This window comes from Anolis carolinensis, chromosome 4 (genome assembly GCF_035594765.1).
Source record: "Anolis carolinensis isolate JA03-04 chromosome 4, rAnoCar3.1.pri, whole genome shotgun sequence".
Classification (NCBI taxonomy): Eukaryota; Metazoa; Chordata; class Lepidosauria; order Squamata; family Dactyloidae; genus Anolis; species Anolis carolinensis.
In genome coordinates this window covers 35,827,481-35,851,617 of record NC_085844.1, presented here as the reverse complement: position 1 = coordinate 35,851,617, position 24,137 = coordinate 35,827,481, and the positions used below count along the sequence as shown (strand labels likewise).

General features: G+C 38.4%; 1 protein-coding gene across 1 annotated transcript in view; it reads left to right on the top strand.

The window, feature by feature from the left end:
* The window catches only part of chmp4c (charged multivesicular body protein 4C), a 29,852-nt gene extending 10,689 nt beyond the window's left edge, over positions 1-19,163 (top strand). Inside the window, exons 2-5 of the mRNA XM_003219544.3 lie at positions 8,381-8,558; positions 10,497-10,605; positions 11,244-11,352; positions 15,246-19,163. Of these exons, the coding sequence (XP_003219592.1) occupies positions 8,381-8,558; positions 10,497-10,605; positions 11,244-11,352; positions 15,246-15,310 (461 nt within the window). The 3' untranslated portion in view covers positions 15,311-19,163. The remainder of the gene's footprint in view (positions 1-8,380; positions 8,559-10,496; positions 10,606-11,243; positions 11,353-15,245) is intronic.
* Positions 19,164-24,137: the final 4,974 nt, after the last annotated feature.

The window sequence follows — 24,137 nt, the reverse complement described above, 5'->3', positions numbered from 1 at the left end:
TGGGATTTCTGGGAGTTGTAGACCAAAACACCTGGGGACCCACAGGTTGAGAACTACTGCTCTAATCTTAATTCAGCTCTCCTGCACAGCCATTTATTTGCAAGTAGAACGTGGGACAGGAGACAGTGGCAGCAAAGAGCTCAGCTCTGTTCCTGCAGTTGACATTATATAGTATGAGACTGAAAGAGCTGTTCCATATTTAAGGTAATTATCAATATCTTCAGTTTTTTTGCATTTGAATTATCTCTCATTTATTGTAACTGTGCGAACTAAGGCATGTATCTGGTTGAACGGCACCTTCTCCTGAGTCCTTTTTCCAGATGTTCCTCGCAAATTGGATAGCTACTGGGAGAAATGAAAGATAGCTGCTTGAAGTATAGTTTCTTCTAATTGCTTTGTTATGGTCCCTCATGCTTCAGTTTAAACTTTTTTGCATTTCCCAGGCTTTACAGTCTTGATAATTTCAGTCTTTTAGTGTTTTTGTTAGATTTACTTGATGCTATTCTCTGTGGCAGATTTTCTTTTTATGTTTTTACTGAGTTTGTTTGATCCTCTGTTTCATGTTCATGTCTCAGTGTGGTTCTAATTTTTACTATGAAGGTCCCAAAGAGCTATTATTGGGGAATATATTAATACGCTAAATAAATAAACAATCCACTTTGCTTCAGTAAATATACACAAACTGATCTCGGATAACAGCATGTGCAATTTTGGAATCTCAAAGGTGAAGAGTTTATGTGAGCCGTTGCTTTTATTGCATTTTGAAAGGTCTCGCCCTAGATTTTCTTAAGGACTTTATAAGAAATAGTTTGTTGTTAAGCAAACAGGTGGCTTGAATTTTCTCCTATTTCCATACCATATATACTCATTTATAAGTCAACTTTATATATAAGGTCTTGGGGGCACAATTATGGATTTTGATATGACCTGTGGATAAGTCAAGAATCATTCCGCAGAGAAGGAAAAGCACCAATGCCACCTTGGAGTTAGCTAACCCTGGCTGTTACTGCCATTTTCCCACCCAGGCATTTAAAAAGGCCAAAGGGGTCAGTGTCTCTTTTGGGTTCTCACAGGATGGACTAAGCTCTCACATTTTGGCACTTTGCTCAGAGAAGGGGATGATTCTTTTTTTTTGGGGGGGGGGGGGATAAAATACAGCAGTCAAATTAACCCATGGATAAGTTGACTCAGGTTTTTGGATTGATTTTTTTTACTAGAATTTCTACACTTATACATGGGTATATGGTTAACTCTTTTCCTTCCAAGAGAACAAAATGGTCAGGAGATTTGGGAGGAATGGCAGGTGGGCATTTGTTGTTTCTCCAAATCTCAGTTGTATGAGGCAGTTGCTTGTATCTGCCTAATGGTGGATTTGGCTGGGCATAAAGTATATAGTGAAATATCTAATGTTGCAAAGCATCCCCCCCCCCCCCCAAATTAATTGTGCTAGCTGAAAGGAAGGGAAACTACCTTAATTTTTTGGAGCTATAGTTTGGGGAATAATGAACTCATTCCCTGTAGCTATAAGTATCCTCGAGCCATTAATCATCTTTCAAAATTAATCCTGAAGGCTTCCATGTGAGACACACACACTGCTTCTCCCAAGGATTTGAGCCCTAAGGACAACTATTTATCAAAAACATGTATGCAGGAGTCATTCTACCTCAGTTCAAATGAAATCAATCCTTTAAAATTGCCTGTCACAAAGTTTGAGAATTTTAAATCCAAAAGATTCAGTAAATGTGCAATATATTGTATTTCATCGCATAATAATCACACTTCTGTCTACCTAAAAAGGGTGTGTGTGTGACTATTATGGGAGGAAAAAAGGACATTTTGTGGTTGATAAACAGTAATCTACCAGACCCACTCATGCACTCACTCCCTCACTCACCCATCCATCTGCTTGCCCAGGGATGCTGCTTGATTCCTGGAAAGGGTGGCTGAGTGAATGAATAGGCATGTGAGTGAGTGAGCAAGTGAGTGCGTGAGTGAATAGATGGGTGGGTGGTCGAGTGAATGGAAGAGAATGTGGTCAGCTGGGAGGCGGTCTATATCATTAGTGCGACTATTATGTGAGGAATCAGAAAATACCAAAACCTGGACCCTGAATTGTCCCTCCATATCCACAGATACCATATCCACAGATTCAACTGTCCATGGCTTGAAAATATTCCCCTTCCCCCACAAAAAAAACCAAATAGCAAACCTTTACAATGGGGACACAATTTTACAGTGTCATTGTATGTAGTGGGACTTGAGTATTCACAGATTTTGTTTTTGTTTTAATTTAGTGTCAGAAGTATTGCATAGATGAGTACAGAACTGATAAAAATAGAGGGAACACAAGTGGTTAAATAATTTTGACTAAAAATGGGCAACAGCGCCCACATTGTCTGTAGCTTTAAACAATTCTTCCTATGTGCATGAGGCAGGGCATTGTGGACAAGCATACATATGCGGAGTTGTTTGTTCTGCTCCACAGTCACACAAGGTGGAGGATTCTTTTAGGTAGTGCCATCTTGCCAGGTTGTCTTTTGATCTGCCCACTCTGCTTCTGAATCTGTTCAGGGACGTCCAAGTTGCCCATTCTTGGTTTGCCTCTGGAGAAAGACCCTTGTGGGGGGCCATCCAGTTGGGATTTCCTGGTTTAGCTGCCCAGAGGAATACTCTTGCTGTTGCTGGGGGAATATTAAGAGAAGTGGTGGTTCTCATTAAGCTTAATGAGAACAGATTTTGGTATCCGCGGGGATGCTGAAACCATACCCCAGCAGATAAAAATGATCCACTGTAATCCTTATGGAAATAAATGTTAAATAAATAAATCAACCATGAAGTATAGACTTCAGTAATACTTCACTACGTACCTTATTCTGTATGTGTTAGCATCATTTCAGAAACTGTATACAATATTTTAATAATACTGTATTTTGAGTTATCAGAAATGGGGAGCAACATGAATGAATTGATTGTAAAAAGATATAGCAATTTGAAGGAGCTCCCTTGAATCTTATTTATCGTAGTTATGGTAGATTATGAACATAATTGTGATTGTAATTAATAGATTTGTGGTTGAAGAAAGCAATTTCATTTTGTGTCTAGTTTCTGATTTGTGAAATGGCTCAGTTGATGAATTGTCTGTCTGAATAGTTTCTGTGCTTACTCAATGGCCAGATATTTCAAAGAACATTTATTTTTAATTTCGTTTACGTGTGTATTCCATACACCTTCATAAAAAACCACAGATATTTCTCTTCCTACTCAGTATCATGTTCACACTGGAAATCATGAAAATCATGGCATTGTTAAAGCAAAACAAACAAACAAACAAAAACCCATGAAAATGAAGGTATCGATATGATGTTGTGATTTTTATTTCCTCAGATTTTTTCTCTGCTACCTCTCTGGCTCTCTTCTTTTCTGAATCTTTGGAATGGGGATCTAATTTTTCCAGTCTGTCAGAATATATGTGAAGTAAGTCAATTTTCAGTATTGTGAAAAGTTGAGTGTAGGTCATCTTAGCTATGTTTTTACCAATCAAGTAATGGATTGAAGTGAAAAATGTTGACTTACTGTCTATTATATCTGCTTTTGATAAATCTGACCATGACTTTGAATCACAGACTCTTCGTCAGTCTTTCACCATCAGTACAATCAGCAATCCTGCATCATCTGACAATGGTAATTGAATTAATGAGGATCTGGATCTAATAATTATGCAAATTTTGGTTGGAAGGTTCATATTTTATATGTGTCATATTATCATAATGCATAACATGCATATCATGACTCTATCTGTATTTGGAATTGGTCAGGATGTCTGATTGTATAGCCATACATCATTTCTACATTAAGAAATAGGATATGAAGCGTAGCAAAATAGGGAAAGGGTTTATTGCACAACAATGTTTATATGTTGAGATGATCTAGATTCTAGATGGTTCAGGAGAAAGCTGGAATGTGCAGGAAGTCTTGGGTATGTTCATGAGACAAACTTGGGACATTCAGTTGTTGCCCATCCAGTTCAACAGGACAGGATGGTCTGTGTGACACATTCGGTTTTGGTCTCTGAGAGCCCCTTCTGACCTCTGCTTATGGACAACAACTTCTTCCAGGATAAATGCAAGGTTGTTGTTCCTCTCCAAACCAATGGAAAAAAAAGCAGATGATTTGAGTCAAATACTTTTCTCTTCTCCATTCCCCATATTCTCCCATATACAGCATCTGAATTGTAGAATTATATAACCCTTCAGGTTTACCTGAGCAATGAGAAGTTCAGGCTTGGAGGAGGGATGTTGATGGTGATAATTAACAATTTTATTTATACTCCACATTTTGCCCAGAACTGGTGCTCAAAGCAGCTTGATTACAATATAGTTAAAACAAAAATCAACACTAAAAATTAAATTAATTTTAAAGTGTACACATAAAAAGACAAAAAGTAGTTAAAACACAATTTAAAATCATACAAAAAAAGCCTTTCATTTTAAATTTTCAGTTATAAAAGCCTATTGGAATAAAAAAACAACAACAACCCTAAATCTATGCCTGCCAATGGAGGAGCAACAAGAATGGAACAGTTACAGCCTTCCCAGTGAATGAAGTCTCAGAGCTTAGGGAAAACCACTGAGAAGGCTCTATCTTATGTACCCACCAGTTGTATCTCTGTCAGCCTGTATATTCCCATATGAACCTGCTCATGGAATCAGGCATGCTCATATGGGAATATACAGTCTATTGAATAGGATTTAAGCCATATAAGGGTTTATAGGTCACAACCTAGCATTTTAAACTATACCGAGAAACAAATAGAGTCCTCTATGATCTCTGTAATCAACCCCATTATATGTTCTAACCACCAACTGCAGTTTCTGAACACTCTCCAAATGCAGCATCATGCACTATGCTTTATAGTAATCTAAAAGAAATTTAACTAAGGCAATAAGAAATCTCTTCTGACCAGATCTTTCCAAGAAAATGCTGCGATATGTTTGCCATGGTATCATCATTGGCTGGAAATAACTTGGAGGCACACAACATCAGTGGATGTGTCACTGTGGGTATCACAGTTGATGTACTAGCTTTAAGTGTGCCAAATTAGTATTGGCCACTGCAGAAACCTGGGCCTCCAGGCTTAAGACTGTGTCCAGGTGTACACCCAAACTTGGCTTCTTTTTGGGAATGTAACATAACCCAGCAGGGGTTGAATCCTCAGTCCCAGATCTGGCTTCTGACTAATAAGGAACACCTTTGTATTGTCCAGATTGTTTATTTGCCCTCAGCCATTCCATTTCTGATACAAGACATTGGCTTAGAAATGAGAGAGCTTCCTTGGAGTTTGGCAAAACCCCCACCCAGCTACCCTGGCTTGTGGTAAAAATAGTGGGACAACTAGGCTCTGTGCTTGTTCCAAACTATTTCTATTGATCTCTTTACAACCTGTCGCCTCCTGCCCCCATCTGGCTTTTCCATTGCTTTGAATGAAGCATCACCTTCCCCAGTTTACTCAGAAGATTCAATCTGTTTACAGGCATTCCCCAAGTTATGAACAAGATAGGTTCTGTAGTTTGTTCTTAAGTTGAAGACATATATATATATAGCTTTGGATAACATAGGGAAGGGTTAACACCATATAGGCCAGTGGTTCTCAACCTGTGGGTCCCCAGGTGTTTTGTCCTACAACTCTCAAAAATTCCAGCCAGTTTACCAGCTGTTAGGATTTCCGGGAGTTGAAGGCCAAAACACTGGGGGCCCACAGGTTGAAAACCATTGCCATAGGCCAATATCCAAAGAATCAAACAGCATCACTTTCTGGATTTGCCCCTCAGGTGTCAATGAGCCTTGTAAAACAGCATCTCCAAAATAAACCAAAAGGATATTAATGATATCAAAATCTTCTGCAGCAGGATCAATCAACCAACTAATTCCCTTATTCGCTTTCCAATGGAAAGCATTCACTAAAGTCATTTATGTTCCATAACCTGACTTGAGGGTATATTGAAATGGATCTAGATCATTCATCTCATCCATATAAGCCTTTTTCAGCAGGGGTCTCACAGCTACCTCTTCTGAAGAATTCAGAACCGGATCTTGCTGGAGGAGAACATTAATATTTCCCTCGAGAGTCCAGTTCCCTTTGGTACTTTCAAAAACCCAGAAACTGCCAGGATCTAACATAGATATATATAGTGTTTTTTCACCACTCCCAGGATCTAGTCCAGGGGTCCCCAAACTTTTTAAACAGGGGGCCAGTTCACGGTCCCTCAGACCATTGGAGGGCCGGATTATAGTTTTTCTTTAAATTACGAACAAATTCCTATGCACACTGCATATATCTTATTTTGAAGAAAACACAAACAAAAAGGAACAAATTAAGCCTCAATGTTAATAAATCATCATCATCATCATCATCATCATCATAAAAATAATGAGGGTTGGAAGAGACCCCTTGGGCCATCTACTCCAACCCCCTTCTGTTTTTGTGCACCACACCATAATCAAAGCACCCCTGACAGACAGCCATCCAATAATAATAATAATAATAATAATAATAATAATAATAATAATAATAATAATAATAATAATACTGCAATTAACATGGTTGGAATTAACATGGTCCTTCAGCTATCTAATCCAACCCCCCTTCTGCTTTTGTGCACCAAAACATAAAGAACCCCTGACCAACAACAACAACAACAACAATCACCGTTGGAAGAGATTGCTAGCCTTCAAGAAAAATGAATCCACAACAGGGCTGCAGAGTATTCTTTCAGTTATTCACATTGGAATGACTGAGGAGGGAGAGAGGCACATGCAGACTCCCCGCTTGTCTTGCCTTGTCTCCCTGCTTGTCTCCTCGGAGGCAAGGGCGGGTGTGTGTGTGTGTGTGTGTGCATGCGAGGTGAGGAAAAGGCGTACGCCTTTCTCTCCTCCCTCACCCAGCACACACCTTTCCTGCTGCATTCCTCAGTGGGAGGGGAGGGAGAGCTGCCCACGGGGCGAGGGAGGAAAGGCGAAGGCCTTTTACTCGGCCCCTGAGCATCTTCCTCGGCGGCAGCAGAGGGAAAGCTGCCCGTGGGGCTAGGAAAAGGCATGCGCCTTTCTCTCCTCCCTCTCCCAGCACACACCTTTCCCGCTGCCTTCCTTAGTGGCAGCGGTGGGAAAGCTGCCCACAGGGTGAGGGAGGAAAGGTGCAAGCCTTTAACTCACCCCCTGTGCATCTTCCTTAGCAGCAGCACCGAGAAAGCTGCCCATGGGGCAAGGAAAAGGCATGCGCCTTTCTCTCCTCTCTCGCCCAGCACACACCTTTCCCGCTGCCTTCCTTGGTGGTGGAGGCGGGAAAGCTGCCCGTGGGGCGAGGGAGGAAAGGCGCAGGCCTTTTACTCGGCCCCTGTGCATCTTCCTCAGCCGCAGCAGCTGCCCGCGGGGCTAGGAAAAGACGTGCGCCTTTCTCTCCTCTCTCGCCCAGCACGCACCTTTCCCGCTGCCTTCCTCGGTGGTGGCAGTGGGAAAGCTGCCCACGGGGCAAGGGAGGAAAGGCGCAGGCCTTTTACTCGCCCCATGTGCACCTTCCTTGGCGGCGGCGGCGGGGGGAAAGGTGCGTGCGGGCCGGAAAAATGGCTCCGATGGGCCGCATGTGGCCCGCGGGCCGTAGTTTGGGGACCCCTGATCTAGTCCATATATTTGGGCTGTACAAGTTCCTATATTGGGAGAAAGATGGGATACAAATTATACATACATACATACATACATACATACAGATAGGTAAAGCTTGCATTGTAATGTGACATTGTAAGGTCACAAAGTGGAAATTGTAGGATACTAGAATTTAGCATGAATACAATACTTCGGCGTAATTTAATGTTAAATTAAAGAAATATAATCTTTACTCATAATGTGGATTTACTTTATGCTTATTTGGGCTGAGACAACATGGAAGACAGTTTTTAAATTGTTGACTTTTTATCTGTTCCTCATTTTTGCATTGGTAACATGCATTTCATCTACAATATTTATTTAATTGTCACATTTTTTCTCAAATACAAATCCACCCGTCTCTCAAAATTTAGGATTATCTTTGTAATTTGATGGATCCCTAAGACCTCGTTATTTAGTCTTTCATCTTTCTTTCTTCTTGGTTGGTACTCAGACTTACATTTCCCCGAGACATTTTCACTTTTTTTGGTCTTCAAACAAAAAGCCTCCCAACCTGGTTTCTGCCATATATATTGGACTGTGAATCCCATCATGTTTAGGCAATATTGCTGTATTGGCTGGACAATATGGGATATGCCATCTAACACATTTGGAAGACACTAGGTCAAGACAGCCTGGGTTATTTGACAGTTCGCTAATAATCTTTCTCTGTTTATTCTGACAGCTGCACTACAGGCACTTAAGAGGAAAAAAAGATATGAGAAACAGTTGACGCAAATCGATGGGACGCTTTCTACTATTGAATTTCAACGTGAAGCACTTGAGAATTCCTATACCAACACAGAAGTGTTCAAGAATATGGGCTATGCAGCCCAAGCTATGAAAAAAGTACATGAAAATATGTAAGTTCCAAAGCATGTCAACAAGAGTACATTAAGAAATGTGCCTTGTCATTTAGTTTTGTGTTTCTCTCAGCCTGTGTGTGCATGTTGGGCAGTTGTTTTGATTCAGACCTCTACAGCAAACATGAGTTGTGCAAGCTGAGACCCCACTTCAAATAGAGCTGCACTTCAGCTGCCCTGAGGCTCCTGCAGGTAAAATGTCTGTCCTACAACTGAGGGTTATGGGCCCCTTTCCTTTCCATTTTAAGCTATCAGTCTTTCTTATGTGGTAAGGAAGGAACTGTTACGTTATTAGGGCATTGCTGCGTATTATATTTGGGTCTGTCTTCGAAAACTGACCAGAATCTTATAGCTATTAGGATACTTACTTGGACTGGTCACTAAAACCATAGCTTAACTGTAGTAAGCAAAAAAAAATCCCCATAAGCTATTGATTTGTTTACAAGTCCAATTCAAACAGTTGGTTCATATACAGGTCGAGCATCCCTTAGCCAGAATTCTGAAATCCAAAATACTCTGAAATTGTTCACATGAGTGGCTGATTGTGGCGCCTTTTCTCTATGATAGGTCAATCTTTTTCAAAAATATTTAAAAGGTGGTATAAAAGTACTTTCAGGTTTTATGTATAAGTCTATAAGATATACTGGCAGTCCCCAAGTTACGAACAAGATATGTTATGTAGGTTTGTTCTTGAGACAGCCCTGGCCTATGATTTTGGATCACATGATTTTAATGTTTATATTAGGTGTTTTAATTCTTTTCTTGATGTCTAAATATTGTTTTTATCTCATGTTTAATAGTCTTATTGATTTTAATGCATAGTTATATGTTTCTGTTTTAGATATATGATTTGGTATGTACTGCATTGAATTTTGCCACTATTATGTTGTAAACTACTTTGAGTCCCCCTAAGGATGAGAAAAGTGGAATAAAACTACAGTAAATAAATAAATAAATAAGTCGACTATCTATGGTAGGTGGGAACAACTACATTTTAAAGTGTAACGCCAAATATATATATATATATATATATATATATATATATATATATATATATAGACAGACCAAAGGGGGGAGCGAGCTGTGGATACTATAGGTAAGGGTTAACACCCCTGTGGTGTTTGTTTTGCTGTCAGTGCCCCTGTTCAGAAGATTTCAGCTCACTCTCTATCTCTGTGATACGTAATTGGATTTTGAAAAAATTGGCTTGCTGTGGAAACAAGGATTGGTGAGAAAGCTTCAGTGGATGATGCTTTCCCCCTTGATAACTTTTTCAGGAGTGAATTCCCTTCCTGTGGATAGATTTTTCTCACTTCTTGTTGAGTTGTTTATAAGTCTGATATTTGTAACTTGGGGACTGCCTGTATATGGATTTTATGTTTAGACATGGGTTTCATGTCTAAGGTAACCTCATTATGTAAATGCAAGTACTTCTACTGGTATTCCAAAAGGCAAATAAATAAATCTGAAAACCCTGACACCTTTTGTCCTATGCATTTTGGATAAGAGATACTCAATCTGTATTTTAAAGTTGTCCTGTACAAAGCTTGCTACCTGGGAACTTGGAGGAGTTCCACATCTATTCGAATCTGCCCTGATATTGGTTTTACAGATCTTTCTTTGAGTGTCCTAGCCATCTGAAATATGGTAATGACCAAAAGGAGGCCGTTACTGTTGGTGGCACCCCATTTATGGTATTTTCTCATCTAGGAGTCTCACCTGATTCCTAAACCAACGTCTTCTAGACAACTTGTGAAGTCCTTGTTGCTTTGTCAAGCTTTTATTATCTTAGAATTTAACATCTAAACCTTACTGTTGTTATATTGTTTCATGATCAGTGCCTAGTTTATGCTTCTTTAATGATTTTTGCTGCTCTATTATTGAAATGTAGATTCAAAAAGACTCAGTAGCATGGGTTTTCTTTGTTTCCTTGTTCAGGGACTTGGACAAAATTGATGACATGATGCAAGATATCACTGAACAGCAAGATATTGCTCAGGAAATTACAGAAGCTCTTACAAGAAAATTGGGTGATGACTTTGATGAGGTGGGTGATGAAAGTTAAGAGCAATAAGTGACTGCAGCCTGAATATTACAACACTTTTTGTGCTTGATAAAAATCATGTCACTCTCCTTAAAATGATTTTTAGAAATGCACTTTTCAAAATTTTCAAAAAGTGTGGCTGTTTTTTTTCCTAATCCCTCTTACCTATTAAGTGTTTTGAAATTTTAATATGACAATTCCTGTAGGGATGTAAAACTTTAAAAATTTCTCTCTCAGCAAGCACATATAATGCTAGTATTTTTTTGTTGCTGTGAGATCTCTTGGAAATTGCTGTTTTAAAATATTGTATTGTATAGATGCAAAAGTTCCCATAGTTTTTGTTGCTTTCTGCACAAAAGCTATCATGAATTTATCTCACACAATATGTCAGAAAGTACAAAGATCTTGCTCAATTGGAATACTCCTTTTCAGGCTTTCCCAACAGAAGAAGCCCATTTCCAACCATTAAAATATTTTGAATAGTCTCTCCATCCCTACTTCTCTGCCAACTTGTCTGGAATGGAATAGGTTACTGAAAACACAGCAAGTAGCTGTTTGCAAGGCTGTTGTTGTGTTGTGTTGTTGTGAAAGTGTATTGCAGTGAACAATTCTTTATTTCTTGAAATTCAATTTCTTTTCAGGATGAGCTCTTGGCAGAACTGGAAGAACTTGAACAAGAAGAACTCAATAGTAAAATGACCAATGTCCGATTACCAAGTGTACCAGCTACTCCATTGCCTACCCATCCTGGTAAACTCTTCTCTTTTTTAAAAGATGCTTATTATTAATATATAGTATAGAAACTATCAGTATAAAGAAATGAGAGATCACAATATCTGCATTATTTGGTTTGATTAAATTGTCTCGGAATAGATATGACAGAAGTACTGCTGATCAGTAGGAAAGATTGGGATCACAGCCTGTTCCAAATAGGATTGCACACTCTCTGAAAAATCGGGTTCATACTGTGCTCTGGACACAGTAGTTTGCACCTTAGACCCCTTCCACACAGTTGGATAAAATCCACATTGAACTGGATTATATGGCAGCATGGACACAGATAATCCAGTTTAAAGTAGATATTGTGGATTATCTGCCTTGATATTCTGGGTTATATGGCTGTGTGGAAGGGCCCTTAGTTACCTCTTGATTAGACTACTCTAATGCACTTTACATGGGACTGCCATTGGAATGTATTTGGAAGCTGCAGCTAGCGTCAAATGCAGCAGCCAGATTGCTGTCATATGTGCATTTTACAGACCAGAGAACATTGGTACTACAAGCACTGCACTGACTTCTAATTTGATTTTGAGCACAATTAAAGACCGACTCCTCCCATATGGGCCTGAAAGAACGTAAGAAATTTTGGAGGAGGCCCTGTTGCATGGCCCAACATTTTATGAAGTTAGATTGGTGGGTACATTTAATAGAGCTTTCTTAGTAGCAATGCCTCTACAGTGGAACCCCCAATGCATGGAAGTTAAGTTGGTCTCATCTCTTTTGGCTTTCAAGCAGACAGCCAAATTAGTATTGTTCTCCATGGCATTGTTTGAAATTGCCATTTTAATTGTTTTAAAACTAGATACTCGTGTTGTTTTAGCCGGCTTTTCATGATTTAAAAGCATACTTTAATGTGTTCTTAAATGTTTTATCTTTGTCTTGCTTTAATTGGATTTTATTTGTTCATCAGCCCGGGAGCACTTGTGGGCTGGGAGGTCCCAAGAAAGCAAGGCTGGCCCCATTTCTTTTAAGCACTGGCAGACAGCCAAACTTGTGCTATTCCACATGGCATTGTTTGGAATTGTTGTTTTAAGTGGTTCAAACATTGATTCTAGGATTATTTTTAGACTGCTTTTAGGAGTTCTAACAGAGTATTTTAATGCAATTTTAGTGTTTTTCTCTCTGCTGTTTTAACTGGTTTTTAATTCGTTCATCGCTTTTGAAGTTCTTTAGGGTTGGGAGGGAATACAGAAATGCCTTAAAGAAATGCTTACTTTGTTTTTGAGCTGTTGGCCTACCCAGCTGTGGCAGCAGTATCTGTAGTTTTACTGTCTTTGCATGCTCTACCTAGCTCTTTTGCTTGTCAGTACATCCTTGTAAGTGACCCGATAGCTTAAACAGCAGTCCTTCTTAATAAGTCATTGCTGGGAAGGGAAGGGACAGATCATTTGAGAGCGACTAAACAAAATCAATCAAACAAACATCTCCAAATAACATCACAGGTGAAAAGGTGCCTTTTGTGAAGGTCTTCAGGATGAAAATTTAATGATATGAAGCTTGATATTTGAAATTTTTCATTTTGGAGCATGTGTTTGAAAATCTCTAGATTAGCATGATAAGCTGTCTATAAGAATGGTTTACCAGGATATTCGAATATTAAGGTGTATGAAGGTGTAATTGTTTGAACCATCACTTACTGGTATTTATTTTCATTCATTCTTCAGCTGCCTTTCAAGAAGGCAGTCACCTGAAAGTGACTTATAGTATAAGTTTGGAATAGAGAATGGGCTCCCTCTAGATGTTGTTGGATTGGAGCTTCCAAGATTCTTCAGATTTTGGCAATCCTGGTTAAGTGTATTAGCTGTTGTAAGCCCACAGTCTCCGTAGGGCTACATATTCTCTCTCCTTGATCTAGGGCAATCCAATTCTAAACCAGAAACAAGTACAGTTCTGCAAATAAAAAACCCCAAATTTTAAAACAAATTAGAAACAAAAACAGCATATATAATTTAAACAAAGTTTCCACTACAGTCCAAATAACCCAAATAAGCTTTTGAAATCCTCTTTAAATAAACAGTTGGTTTTTGAAGTTAAACATAATTGCTCTTCGATTATATTTGCACCTACTAAAGAATTTTACTTCTGTGCAGGTGTTTGCTGCAAGGCACAAAAATATTGTGTGGCATCTTGTTTACAGTTACAGATTCATCATCTAGATTTATGAACAATTGATTGCTTCATATATTCATGGCACGATTGCCACAGTTATAAATGTTTCCTAAATGCCACTATAAACTCCAGGAATCAAGAGATGGAGGTCTGCCTTTGTGGAAATTGGATGATATTTCCAGCCAGCTCTCAGTAAACAATGCTATAACAATCAGAAGCAGGACCTCTGACACAGTTCTTCATTACATTGTGGATTGCTTCTGGTGTTGTATAGAACATCTGCTGGGTCTGGTTACCAGCAGAGCAGATTTTCATCACTCAGTGTCACTGATGGTTATTAATGTACATTTGCGGAATGGACCAGCAGCATTTGTACCTTAGTTGACTCTATGAGCTCTTGACCATTACCCTTTTAAGGATCACATCTGGTTATGTGGGTTGTGGTTAAAAAGATTTATTTCAAATATGTGATTATCTGACACTGCTACAAGGAATGAGTGTCCATGTGCTCCGAAGACTAGTGCATGGTGATATATTACAATGCTGAAGTCATGAGTCATGATACAATCAGCATTAGCCAAAGTTGTTGAGTACTGAGTATTCACACTTGCTACCAATGAAAAGGAAGACAAGATTATAGAGCATGATGTCACAATGCATGCTTAGAATCATTCAATGGATTTATAGATGAGCGCTAAAATGTGCTGAATAATGCCACCATAGAAAGGTTAGTAATAAAGTAATTATGGACCAAATCTTTTTGCTAGTTTCAAGTGAAGCAGATTTGTTGGATTAGTATGATTTACCTAGATATCAGCTCACAATTCAACAGCTGATTCATAGTGTTTACTGTAGTAAATCAATGCATTTTAGGTTTATATATGTATTTTGCTATATTGCTACAAGATACCCTATAATTATCCAGATGGATGCTTAATAATTTCATAGACATAGAAAGGTATTTCTAGAACATGCATGGACAGCATTTAAACATCTCTGATAAATTTATCTAGCAATTTTTTGTTGCTCAGTCTCCATTTGACACTGTCATTGTATGATACCTTTTCCGTTTGCTGGCTAACCCTACACTAAATGATCATGTCAACATGTAAAGACAGGTCAGAAGCAAGCATTGAGACAGAATACACTAAGTGAAAAGTAACCATCAGCAGAATTTAGGACTGTATGCATCTTTGGAACTGGTATTGGGCACTTGAATCTACTGTATATACTCATGTATACATTAAGAATAGGTTTTGGGGTTAAAAATCCAGATTTTGATATGACCTATGGATAAATTGAGAGTCATTCTGTATAGAAGGGAAAGCAGCCACTGTTTCTCTGCCCAGATGTTCATAAAGGCTAGAAGAGTGGAGAGCAGGGGTCAATGCTTCTTTTAAGTTCCCTCAGAGCGACTCAGCTCTTGCTTCTCCCTACTCAGAGAGAAGAGAATTGTTCCCTATATATATGGGTTAAGATACAGTACCTACATTGATCCCTGAATATGTTAACCCTTTTTTGGGTTAATTTTTTAAACTAAAATTTCTAGACTTCTACATGAGTACATAGGATGAGTCTTGATTTCAGGTCTAACTCTAATGGAATGGAAGCAATATGGATAATGTGCCTCCTTCTGGTGCCACTGAACATGTCATTTGTCTAATATGGTTAGAAATTGGATTGGCTGCCTTACTAGATTTCACATGGAATCATCACAATTGTGCTAAATAGTTATTACTTGTCTCTTCCTACAGCATCTTCAAAGAAGAGAGTGGAAGACGATGATGATATGAAGCATTTGGCAGCATGGGCGTCTTAACATTGGTTCAGTGGATGCCATGGCAGGACCTCGTGAATTGTGTTTGGTTGGGTCTCGTACAGACCAGGATTGGCCCTTGGTGGGCTTTTGTAGGGTTTGTGTAATATATACATATACATATATTATATATTTTGAAGAACTCACATTATTCAAGACCTGTTGTTTTGAAAATGCTCTTTATCACTCAAAGATAGCCTCACCTCTTTTTAAAAATGCATACATAGAAGAAATGGAATATTTTTACATCACAGATAACAATTGATTAGGTAGTGAGTTTCTATGCAGTATTATCCTGTGACATGGAAGCTGTATGTGGATATGACCTAAATTGCATTAAGGCAAATTAGTGCTGTGAGTTTATTTGTGCAACTCTCACAGGCTGCTGCTATTCACTTTAGCCTATACTAACTTTTAGAGAGGACATGAAGGATTAAACATTTTCTGCAAAAGATAGCACAGCAATGGTTAGTGAAATCTTCTTTCCTAGAAATTTCCAAAATATATTTGGATTGCTGGGAATATGAAGCTGGTAGCATTCACTAACTTCTGTTCAAACCCTGCAACCATTTTCTTTACTTTAGGGAGGGGTTCCCCTTCACATGACTACTTGCTTGCTTGCTTAGGTCTGAGCATGGGGGAAAAAATGAACACATGTGTGGTGCCTTGAAGATCAAAACTGCAATAGTAATCCATAAACTTTCTGGGTCTTTGTCTGGAAAGCTGCTGTGGGCTGAAGGTCTCCTTGCAAAAATAAGATTTGCAATCAGAAAAACATCACTCATCCGTAGCTTGCTAAAAGCTCTGTTGAGCAATGCTACCTGTGATGTTTCCACATGTCATTATGCCTTGAAGCAAGGTGTTTAAGCGTCATGTCAGAATTGGTGCACTTTTTTTTTCCCTCTGAGAAGCTTCGTAGTTGGGGCCATCAATGATCTCAACCTGAAAATGAAGGTGTTCATTCCCTCTTTACTAGTCCTAGCAGGGAAAAATCCTAAATAACAAGGATCTATTCTCTGGAAACTTCTCCACCCATACACATTTCCTGACCTGACTGGTGTGATCCTGAAGGGCTTTGGTAATGACAAATCATTAGCCTCTCATCCCCCAATTTCCTCACCGATCTCTCTTTAGTTCTGCTCAATAATATAGCTTATTTCATCAGGAGCTGAGTGTATATATATAAAAAATAGCTGAAGCTTAGGCTAAGGCCAGTAGACCAAATATAAAGCACTGTGCAGTCTAAAATGCAGGGTGCAATGTATCTTTTTGAAAGGTAGACCAGTTGTCCCTCCACATTTGCAGTTTTGACCTTTGTGGATTTGATTATTCATGAATTTGAGTAAAATGTTCTAAGAAACAGTAGGTCTTCCAGTGGAAAATAACTATAAAGTCATTCTGAAAGACCTAGAAATTCCTAGAGGTATTCTCTCAGGTAAATGTTTTGTCACTTTCATGTAAGTTCTGTGCCCCCAACCCCAGTGAATATACCAACTGGATTAATTCAGTTTTAATAAAAGTAATGGTGGGAGCAGGTCTACTATTAGGCAGAGCGAGACCCGTCCTTCAGGTGGAAAGTAGGGGCCAAAAACCAGTTTAGCAGGAGCTTCTTGTCCATTGCACTTATGGAGGAACATACCATTCCATTGCTAGTATTGAAGGAAAATTCAGCTCTCAGTGCAAATGTACATGGAACTGAGGGGGAAGTGCCATTTAGTCATCTCCACAAGAGACAAAACAGCTTGGTTTGTCCCTGTCTCATTTGGAGTGCCAGAGTGTCACAGAGTTGGAAGAGGAATCACAGGATCCATTCAGTGCCTTGCAGAAATATACAACCAAAACACTCCCAATAGGAAGCCATCTAACTTCTGTTTAAATAACCAATTTTCTAACAAAATGCTCCTTGTATGTTGTGGCTCTGATTTTAGTGCTATAAGCTAGTATTCTTGGTACAGAATAATGATAGCCCTAAATGCTTGCAGGAATATATCAAAATTTCACATAAGGATAGTGATTACCTGTAAGTTTTCATTTCATTGAGACATTTTTAAAAATCATGTAGAATAGTTCAAATGGTTAAGATCAGGATGCATGATCTTACTGGATTGGACTGGATGCCAACATGTGTTTCAGAAGAGTGTGATACACAAACCAATAAATACTTTTTGGAATACACATTCCCTACTATAGCTTATATGTGGTTACATATGATTGTTTTCATATTTATCTGCCATTTTCTATACTTTTATAGATTCAAATGATGCTGTAGGAAGCAACTATTCTGTTGGATCTATTTCCTACCCCTTGGGTTTTGAAGCTTGTATCTATCCCCATATAGGATTCCATAGGCCTAATATACAGTACAAGTATACAGGTTGGGGATCCCTTATCTAGAACTACAAAATCCAAAATTACCCACATGAGTAGTTGAGATAGTGACATGTTTGTTTATTCATGGTTCAATGTATACAAATGTTGTTTCATGCACAAAATTATTTTTAATGTATGAAATTACCTTTAGGCTATGTGTAATAAGATGTATATGAAGCATCAATAAATTTCATGTTTAAACTTGGGTCCCATCTCCAAGCTATCTCATATATATACAAATATGGGTATTACAAAATAAAATAAAAATCCAACACCTAAAAAATTTCTAGTCCTGTCCTTTTGGATAAGGAATACTCAACCTGTAATAATTATGCATGTAATATGCTGCAATATACCAAATTATGCTTCTGGTGGCAGCCGTTCTAACTGTTTTTCAAATTGTTTGGAGAAATGGGGAGATAGTGATGGATTGAGAGCTCTGCGTGTGTGCAGGTATTTGAATCATTGTTCAGTGCATCTTTCAGCTTATGTACTGCTTATAAGCTTACCCGTGAGTTTGGATATAGACAGAGTAAGATATTGATATCTCCTGTAAAACAATGTTTTGTAAACCTATTATCAAAATCAGGCCAAGACATATTGCTACAGAAGAAAAAATACAAGAGAGCACCCTCCACTTCCTCCATGAACAGAGACTCTCCAGAGACACAATAAGTATAGCAATGCTGATGGGATAACATGTTCTATTACACTGGAGGGTAACAAACTAGAAAAGCGTTGTCGAAGGCTTTCTTGGCCGGAATCACTGGGTTGCTGTGAGTTTTCTGGACTGTATGGCCATGTTCCAGAAGCATTCTCTCCTGACCTTTCACCCACATCTATGGCAGGCATACTCAAGAGTTTGTGAGGTCTGTTGAAAACTAGGCAAGTGGGGTGTATATATCTGGAATGTCCAGGGAAGGAGAAAGAACTCTTGTCTGTTTGAGGCGAGGGTAAATGTTGCAATTGGCCATCTTAATTAGCATTGAATGGCCTTGCAGCTTCAAAATCTGGCTGCTTCTTGCCTGAGGGAATCATTTGTTGGGAGGTGTTAGCTGGCCTGTTTGATTCATATCAGGAATTCCCCTGTGGGTGAAACGTCAGAAGAGAATGCTTTTGGAACGTGGGCATACATCCCGGAAAACTCACAGCAACCCAAACAAGATAGGGACACACATGGCACATCCCTGTATTTGCTTCATGAAATAGCTGCCCTTGACACTAATCGCAGGGCCAACCCTGTGGATACAAAGGGTAAGTGAAAATCCTATTTGCCCAAACCATCTGCTGTAATTTACATAGAATCAATGCACATTTTAATTTACTGTCTTTCTGAACCTTTCTAATGATTTTTTTTTAAAAAAAATAAAATTTGACTAGAATCCATCATTTGTAAAGAATTTCAAGACTTGTGTGGATTATTTTTGTACATTGGATGTAATTTTTTTGGATTACCTGTGAAATGTTAATAAAAACTTTCAAAACATGCTTGGAAATTCCATTGGAAAACATAAAAGCAAAACAGACCGATTGAGCATCAGGATCAAAGCTCGGCACCCTAAAGTTCATCCGAAGTGAGCATTTCAAGTAAGGTTTTTAAAAATGCGCTTTCATCTTATTGCAATGCAACCCTAAAAATATATTTCTTTGATCTCTTTCCCTTTGCATAGACATTGTACAGTTTATAATGTTTTTGACAATATTTCTTTTGTTCTAGAAATCAAATTTCAGTTTGGGGAAGGCTTGGAGGGGATACATTCCAGAAGCAGATGAAACACTTGCTACGATAAAAGTTAAGAGAGATGTGCCCAGGTGTAACATTTATCAAATGGGATTGTTTCTCACTAAGTATGCAACAAACAAACAAAAAACAACAACAAAAGCAAAAAAATGCCCAAAAAGGTCTGTTCAATTCTGGGCACATCTACTTCAGAGTAAAGCACAGTGAAAAAGCTTCTCAACTTAAAACATTTAATTTCATGCAAGAGTTTCCTAGAGTTTTTGTGAGTTTATTTTTTCCACAGTCACTGATTGGAGATAAACAGCTGAAGTGAATAGTTTATGGCTGAGTGGCAATTCCTAATGGTCAGAGGCTCTTCATTCCGAGTTTATAATTCGAGGCTATGGCTTGAATCCAGATTCAGTCATATTTACCTTAGACTTATTAAACTCAACAGGATTTTAGTTAATCTTGACTATCTTAAATCTCATTATTTACAGGGAATCTGATTAAATCTGGATCCAGCACTATACACCATATTTTAAATTCACTTTTCAACAAAATCAGCCAAACCTTTTATTGTAAATGTGCATTCTTGATTGAGAAATTCATATTATTTCTTCAGGAGGGAAAGATTGGTCTTTCCACACAAGCCAAATGGCATGGGTAAATGAGAAGTATTGATTCTTGCAAGAGAGTCGAGGTTTTCTCTAGTGAAATGATGCTACCTTACTGTGTTGGCAATATTTCTTAAACTGAGAATATGGCTCTTGATAATTTTTTCCTTTCTTTCCTGATTCTATAAAAGGCAGGCTTTTAAAGCAGAAAGTGCTTAGAACAAGCTAGAGGATGCTTTATGCTATTTCAATAATAATTGTATGCTTAATTCTATTTTAGTAGTTATATTTTATAGATTTAAATTGTATTTTTTTAAGCTTGTGAATCACTTTGGATCTCAAACAAGAGGAAAATGGGGTATAGATAATGATAACAACAACAGCTGCAACAACTACTATTAGCATATCCATTTGTAAACACAAAATATAATTTTGATAATGTTATTTTTATTTTTGTACGTATGGTTTAATGCATTGCAACAATAATCATTGCACATTTTAAAATATAAAATACTATATAACATACCAATTCAAAATAATACAAACGCATTAGACAGCATAGTTCCCTTGCCCACAATATATATATTGACATATAACTCCCCACTCTTCAATCCAAAAAACAAATGCAAATAGCAATCTCTTTCTTATTTTTCTTTATTTATGTACAGTGTTCTTCTTTCCTTTACATAATATCTTAGTATTCAAAAACTGCAAGTATAATATCTCCCTCATTATTTTGATATAATTTAAAAACTGTTCCCAATTCTTTGTAAATGTATCTGTTCATTTCCCTTAAATAATGATTGACAATTTCAGTCATTCTGAGTACTTTCAATATCCAGTCATGTTTCTGCTTTTTTCCAATTTTGTGCACACAACATTCTGGCTACCAGAATCATGTAGCATGACAGTTAATACTTTGACGTCTTAATATATTGGTCAGGTATATCCAAAATAAATTTCTACTCTTAATTTTTATATCTCCTGCATATATGGGGATTTTACTGTACTCTTAGCAATGTTTTTGCCCAGCTCTTCTCTTTCTGTTAGTCCTCTCTCAGATATTCCCTAGAATAAAATTAGACTAGATTAGCAACTTGAATCAGTTTTGCCTCTTAGATTGGAATTCCTATAATATAGCCTTTACTTTGTTTCTCCAGCTATTGGTGTCTTTTCTACTTAAATGAGAATTTATAATCACTACATACACTCTATCTGAATTAACTAGGATTACGTATGTGGGAAATAAAATTGATTAGTTTCAGAATGCTGGTTCGGCGCAAGTGCCCATTATTACATTGCCTCAAGTGACTGCTGCACGTTGGAACAGATGCTCAACTGAATTGATCCACAATGGGACTGACATGCATTGGGACACCAATAGAGCACATCATGACACGCTTGCTGGTATTATGCCTCTTGGAAATATACTAACAGGGTTCCTGCTACACAGCAAAATATCCATAAAGTTGTGCAATGTATACCATAAAGAATTTCAGCTGTTTTTGTTCATGTATTTCTAAAATTGTTAAGATCCATTGTACATTGCCTGTGAACCCTGGTGGGGTTCACAGATAAATAAATATGTAAAAACCAGTATTAGCCGCACTTCCCCAAACAACTAAACTCAGCTCTCATAAAATTGTAGCTGGAACTTAATATTTCCTTGATTTATTATGAAAAGTTGATATAATTCCTTTCAACTGCAGTGTGCTGATGTACTTGGAATGAAGATTCTTTGGGAAGAAAACTCTACAAACTTGCTTAGGAACATCTGGTTATAACAGAAAAGACAACCTGCTAGTAGCCATAAAGGGCTAGAGGTACAGTCCTAGCCTCTAGGTGGAGCTCTGAACTCAACTATTCAAACAGCTTGAAGCTCCACTGTTTCATAACATGCTTTTCCTAATATAGTCCACCCTTTGCATCCACGAATGCTGCACATAGATTCAAACTAACCACGGTTTGAACATCCCCCCCTCAAATATAAATGTTGATTTTCCTCATATTTTAAATAAGGGATGTTATGTTACTATACTATTGTATATAATGGAACTTGAGCATCAATGATTTTAGTATGCACTGGGGCTCCTTAAACCAAACGCCTGTGGCTTTTACAATGACTACTACATGGGTGGGAGGCATGGGACAGTTCTTTGAGTTAGCAATTCTCTTAAAACCTGGCTGCAATTATAATTGTTGACTAGGTTCCTGCTTCAGTGGATGTGTAAACTATGCAATCCTTTGTGTTGTCGAAGGCTTTCATAGCCGGGATCACAGGGTTGTTGTATGTCTTTCGGGCTGTGTGGCCATGTTCCAGAAGTATTCTCTCCTGACGTTTCACCCACATCTATGGCAGGCATCCTCAGAGGTTGTGAGGTATGGATAAACTAAGTAAGGAAAGTATGCAATCCTTTGTTCATATTTTGCTACAGAGATGGTAGAATCTCTTTCTCTGGACATTTTTTAAAAGATGCTAGACAGCTCCCTGCTGGGGATGTTCTAGTTAGATTTTCTGCATTGAGTGTGTATATGTTGGATCTGACAGCATATGGGGGTCCTTCCAATTTCAAATCTACATATTATTCTGAAAGCTATTTTGTGCATTAAAGCATGGAAGTAGGAGTCTCAACACAGCTTCCTGTCTTTTCTCAAGGCTGCTAGCTCATATCATGTCAGGATATATGCTCTAGGATTGTTTATCCATGCTTAGTCTCCAGTGTCTCTGAAAAAAAATCTTAATATTAATTCATCCTTTGTCCTAACCATCTTGACCATCAGTACCATTGCAAAAATGTGTATTATATAAAAGTGATACTAGAAAAATTAGTGACAGAAAGGAGTCAGACTACTGGAATGGCTACAATTTCTTCTTGATATGTTACAACAGACTGGGTAATTTAACCTGTAATACCCATTAACTTTCACCACTGGCTAAGTTAGCTAGGACTGATGGGTACTGCAGTCCCAACAGCATCTGGAAGTCAGGCCAAATAACATTTTTTGCTTGAACCTAGAAGACATGAATATTTTAAACTATAGATAAATATTTATATATTTATCTATATAAATAAAAATGTAAAGTCTGTCAGTGAGGAACCTCATATCTCCCAAACTACTCCACCGAATGCTATGAAATCTGGACACAACATAGCATTTGAACTGGCATATGTTTTAAGCCTACTCTCACAAACCTAACACACCTGAGAAAGGTAAAATCATACAACAACATACAGCAATAGCCAATCAGTCTTTTTCTCCCATAGCTACAGTCCTAACACAGCTCCTCCCCTTGGCAATGGCCAAGCACTCCCCTCCTCCCTTAGCAACCGTCGTAACAGATGGCTCCTCCCCTTAGCAACAATGCAAGTAATGGGCAAGCACAAGCAGTCTCCAACCTTTAGCAATTAGTGTGGGCAGGGCTGAAAGGGAAGGCTAGGCCAGCCTCTTCACCACTCACGAGGAATTACGCGAGGCTGAGGCTCTGAGGCCTAGCCATGGAAAGGGTGTCAGGAGTGACTTCAAAAACTGCAAGCCACTTCTGGTGTGAGACAATTGGCCATCAGCAAGGATGTTACCCAGGGGACACCCGGATGTTTTACCATCCTATGGGAGGCTTCTCTTTATATATCTGCAGAAGGTCCAGAGTGGGAGAAAGAACTCTTTTCTGCTACAGGCAAGTGTGAATGTTCCAATTGGCCAACTTGATTAGCATTACATAGCCTTGCTGCTTCAAACCCTGGCTACTTCCTGCCTAGGGGAATCCTTTGTTAGCTGGCCCTCATTATTTCATGTCTGGTATTCCACTGTTTTCTGAATGGTATTCTTTATTTACTGCAAGAAATATAGCAGTTTGCCAACTTGAGCACCATTGAATAGCCTTGCCGCTTCTGCTGTGCCCAGGGGAAAACATGCGGGTGCCCAGGGGTCACCCGCATGTTTTACCATCCTGTGGGAGGCTTCTCTTTATATATCTGTGGAATGTACAGGGTGGGAGAAAGAAATCTTTCCTGAGTTTTTTTCATTGAACCAGACTGGGCCACAGTAACACGTGGCCAGGTACAGCTACTGAACAATAAAGATTTGAAATGGAAACAGTTCTTGTATTGACAGAAATGCTATC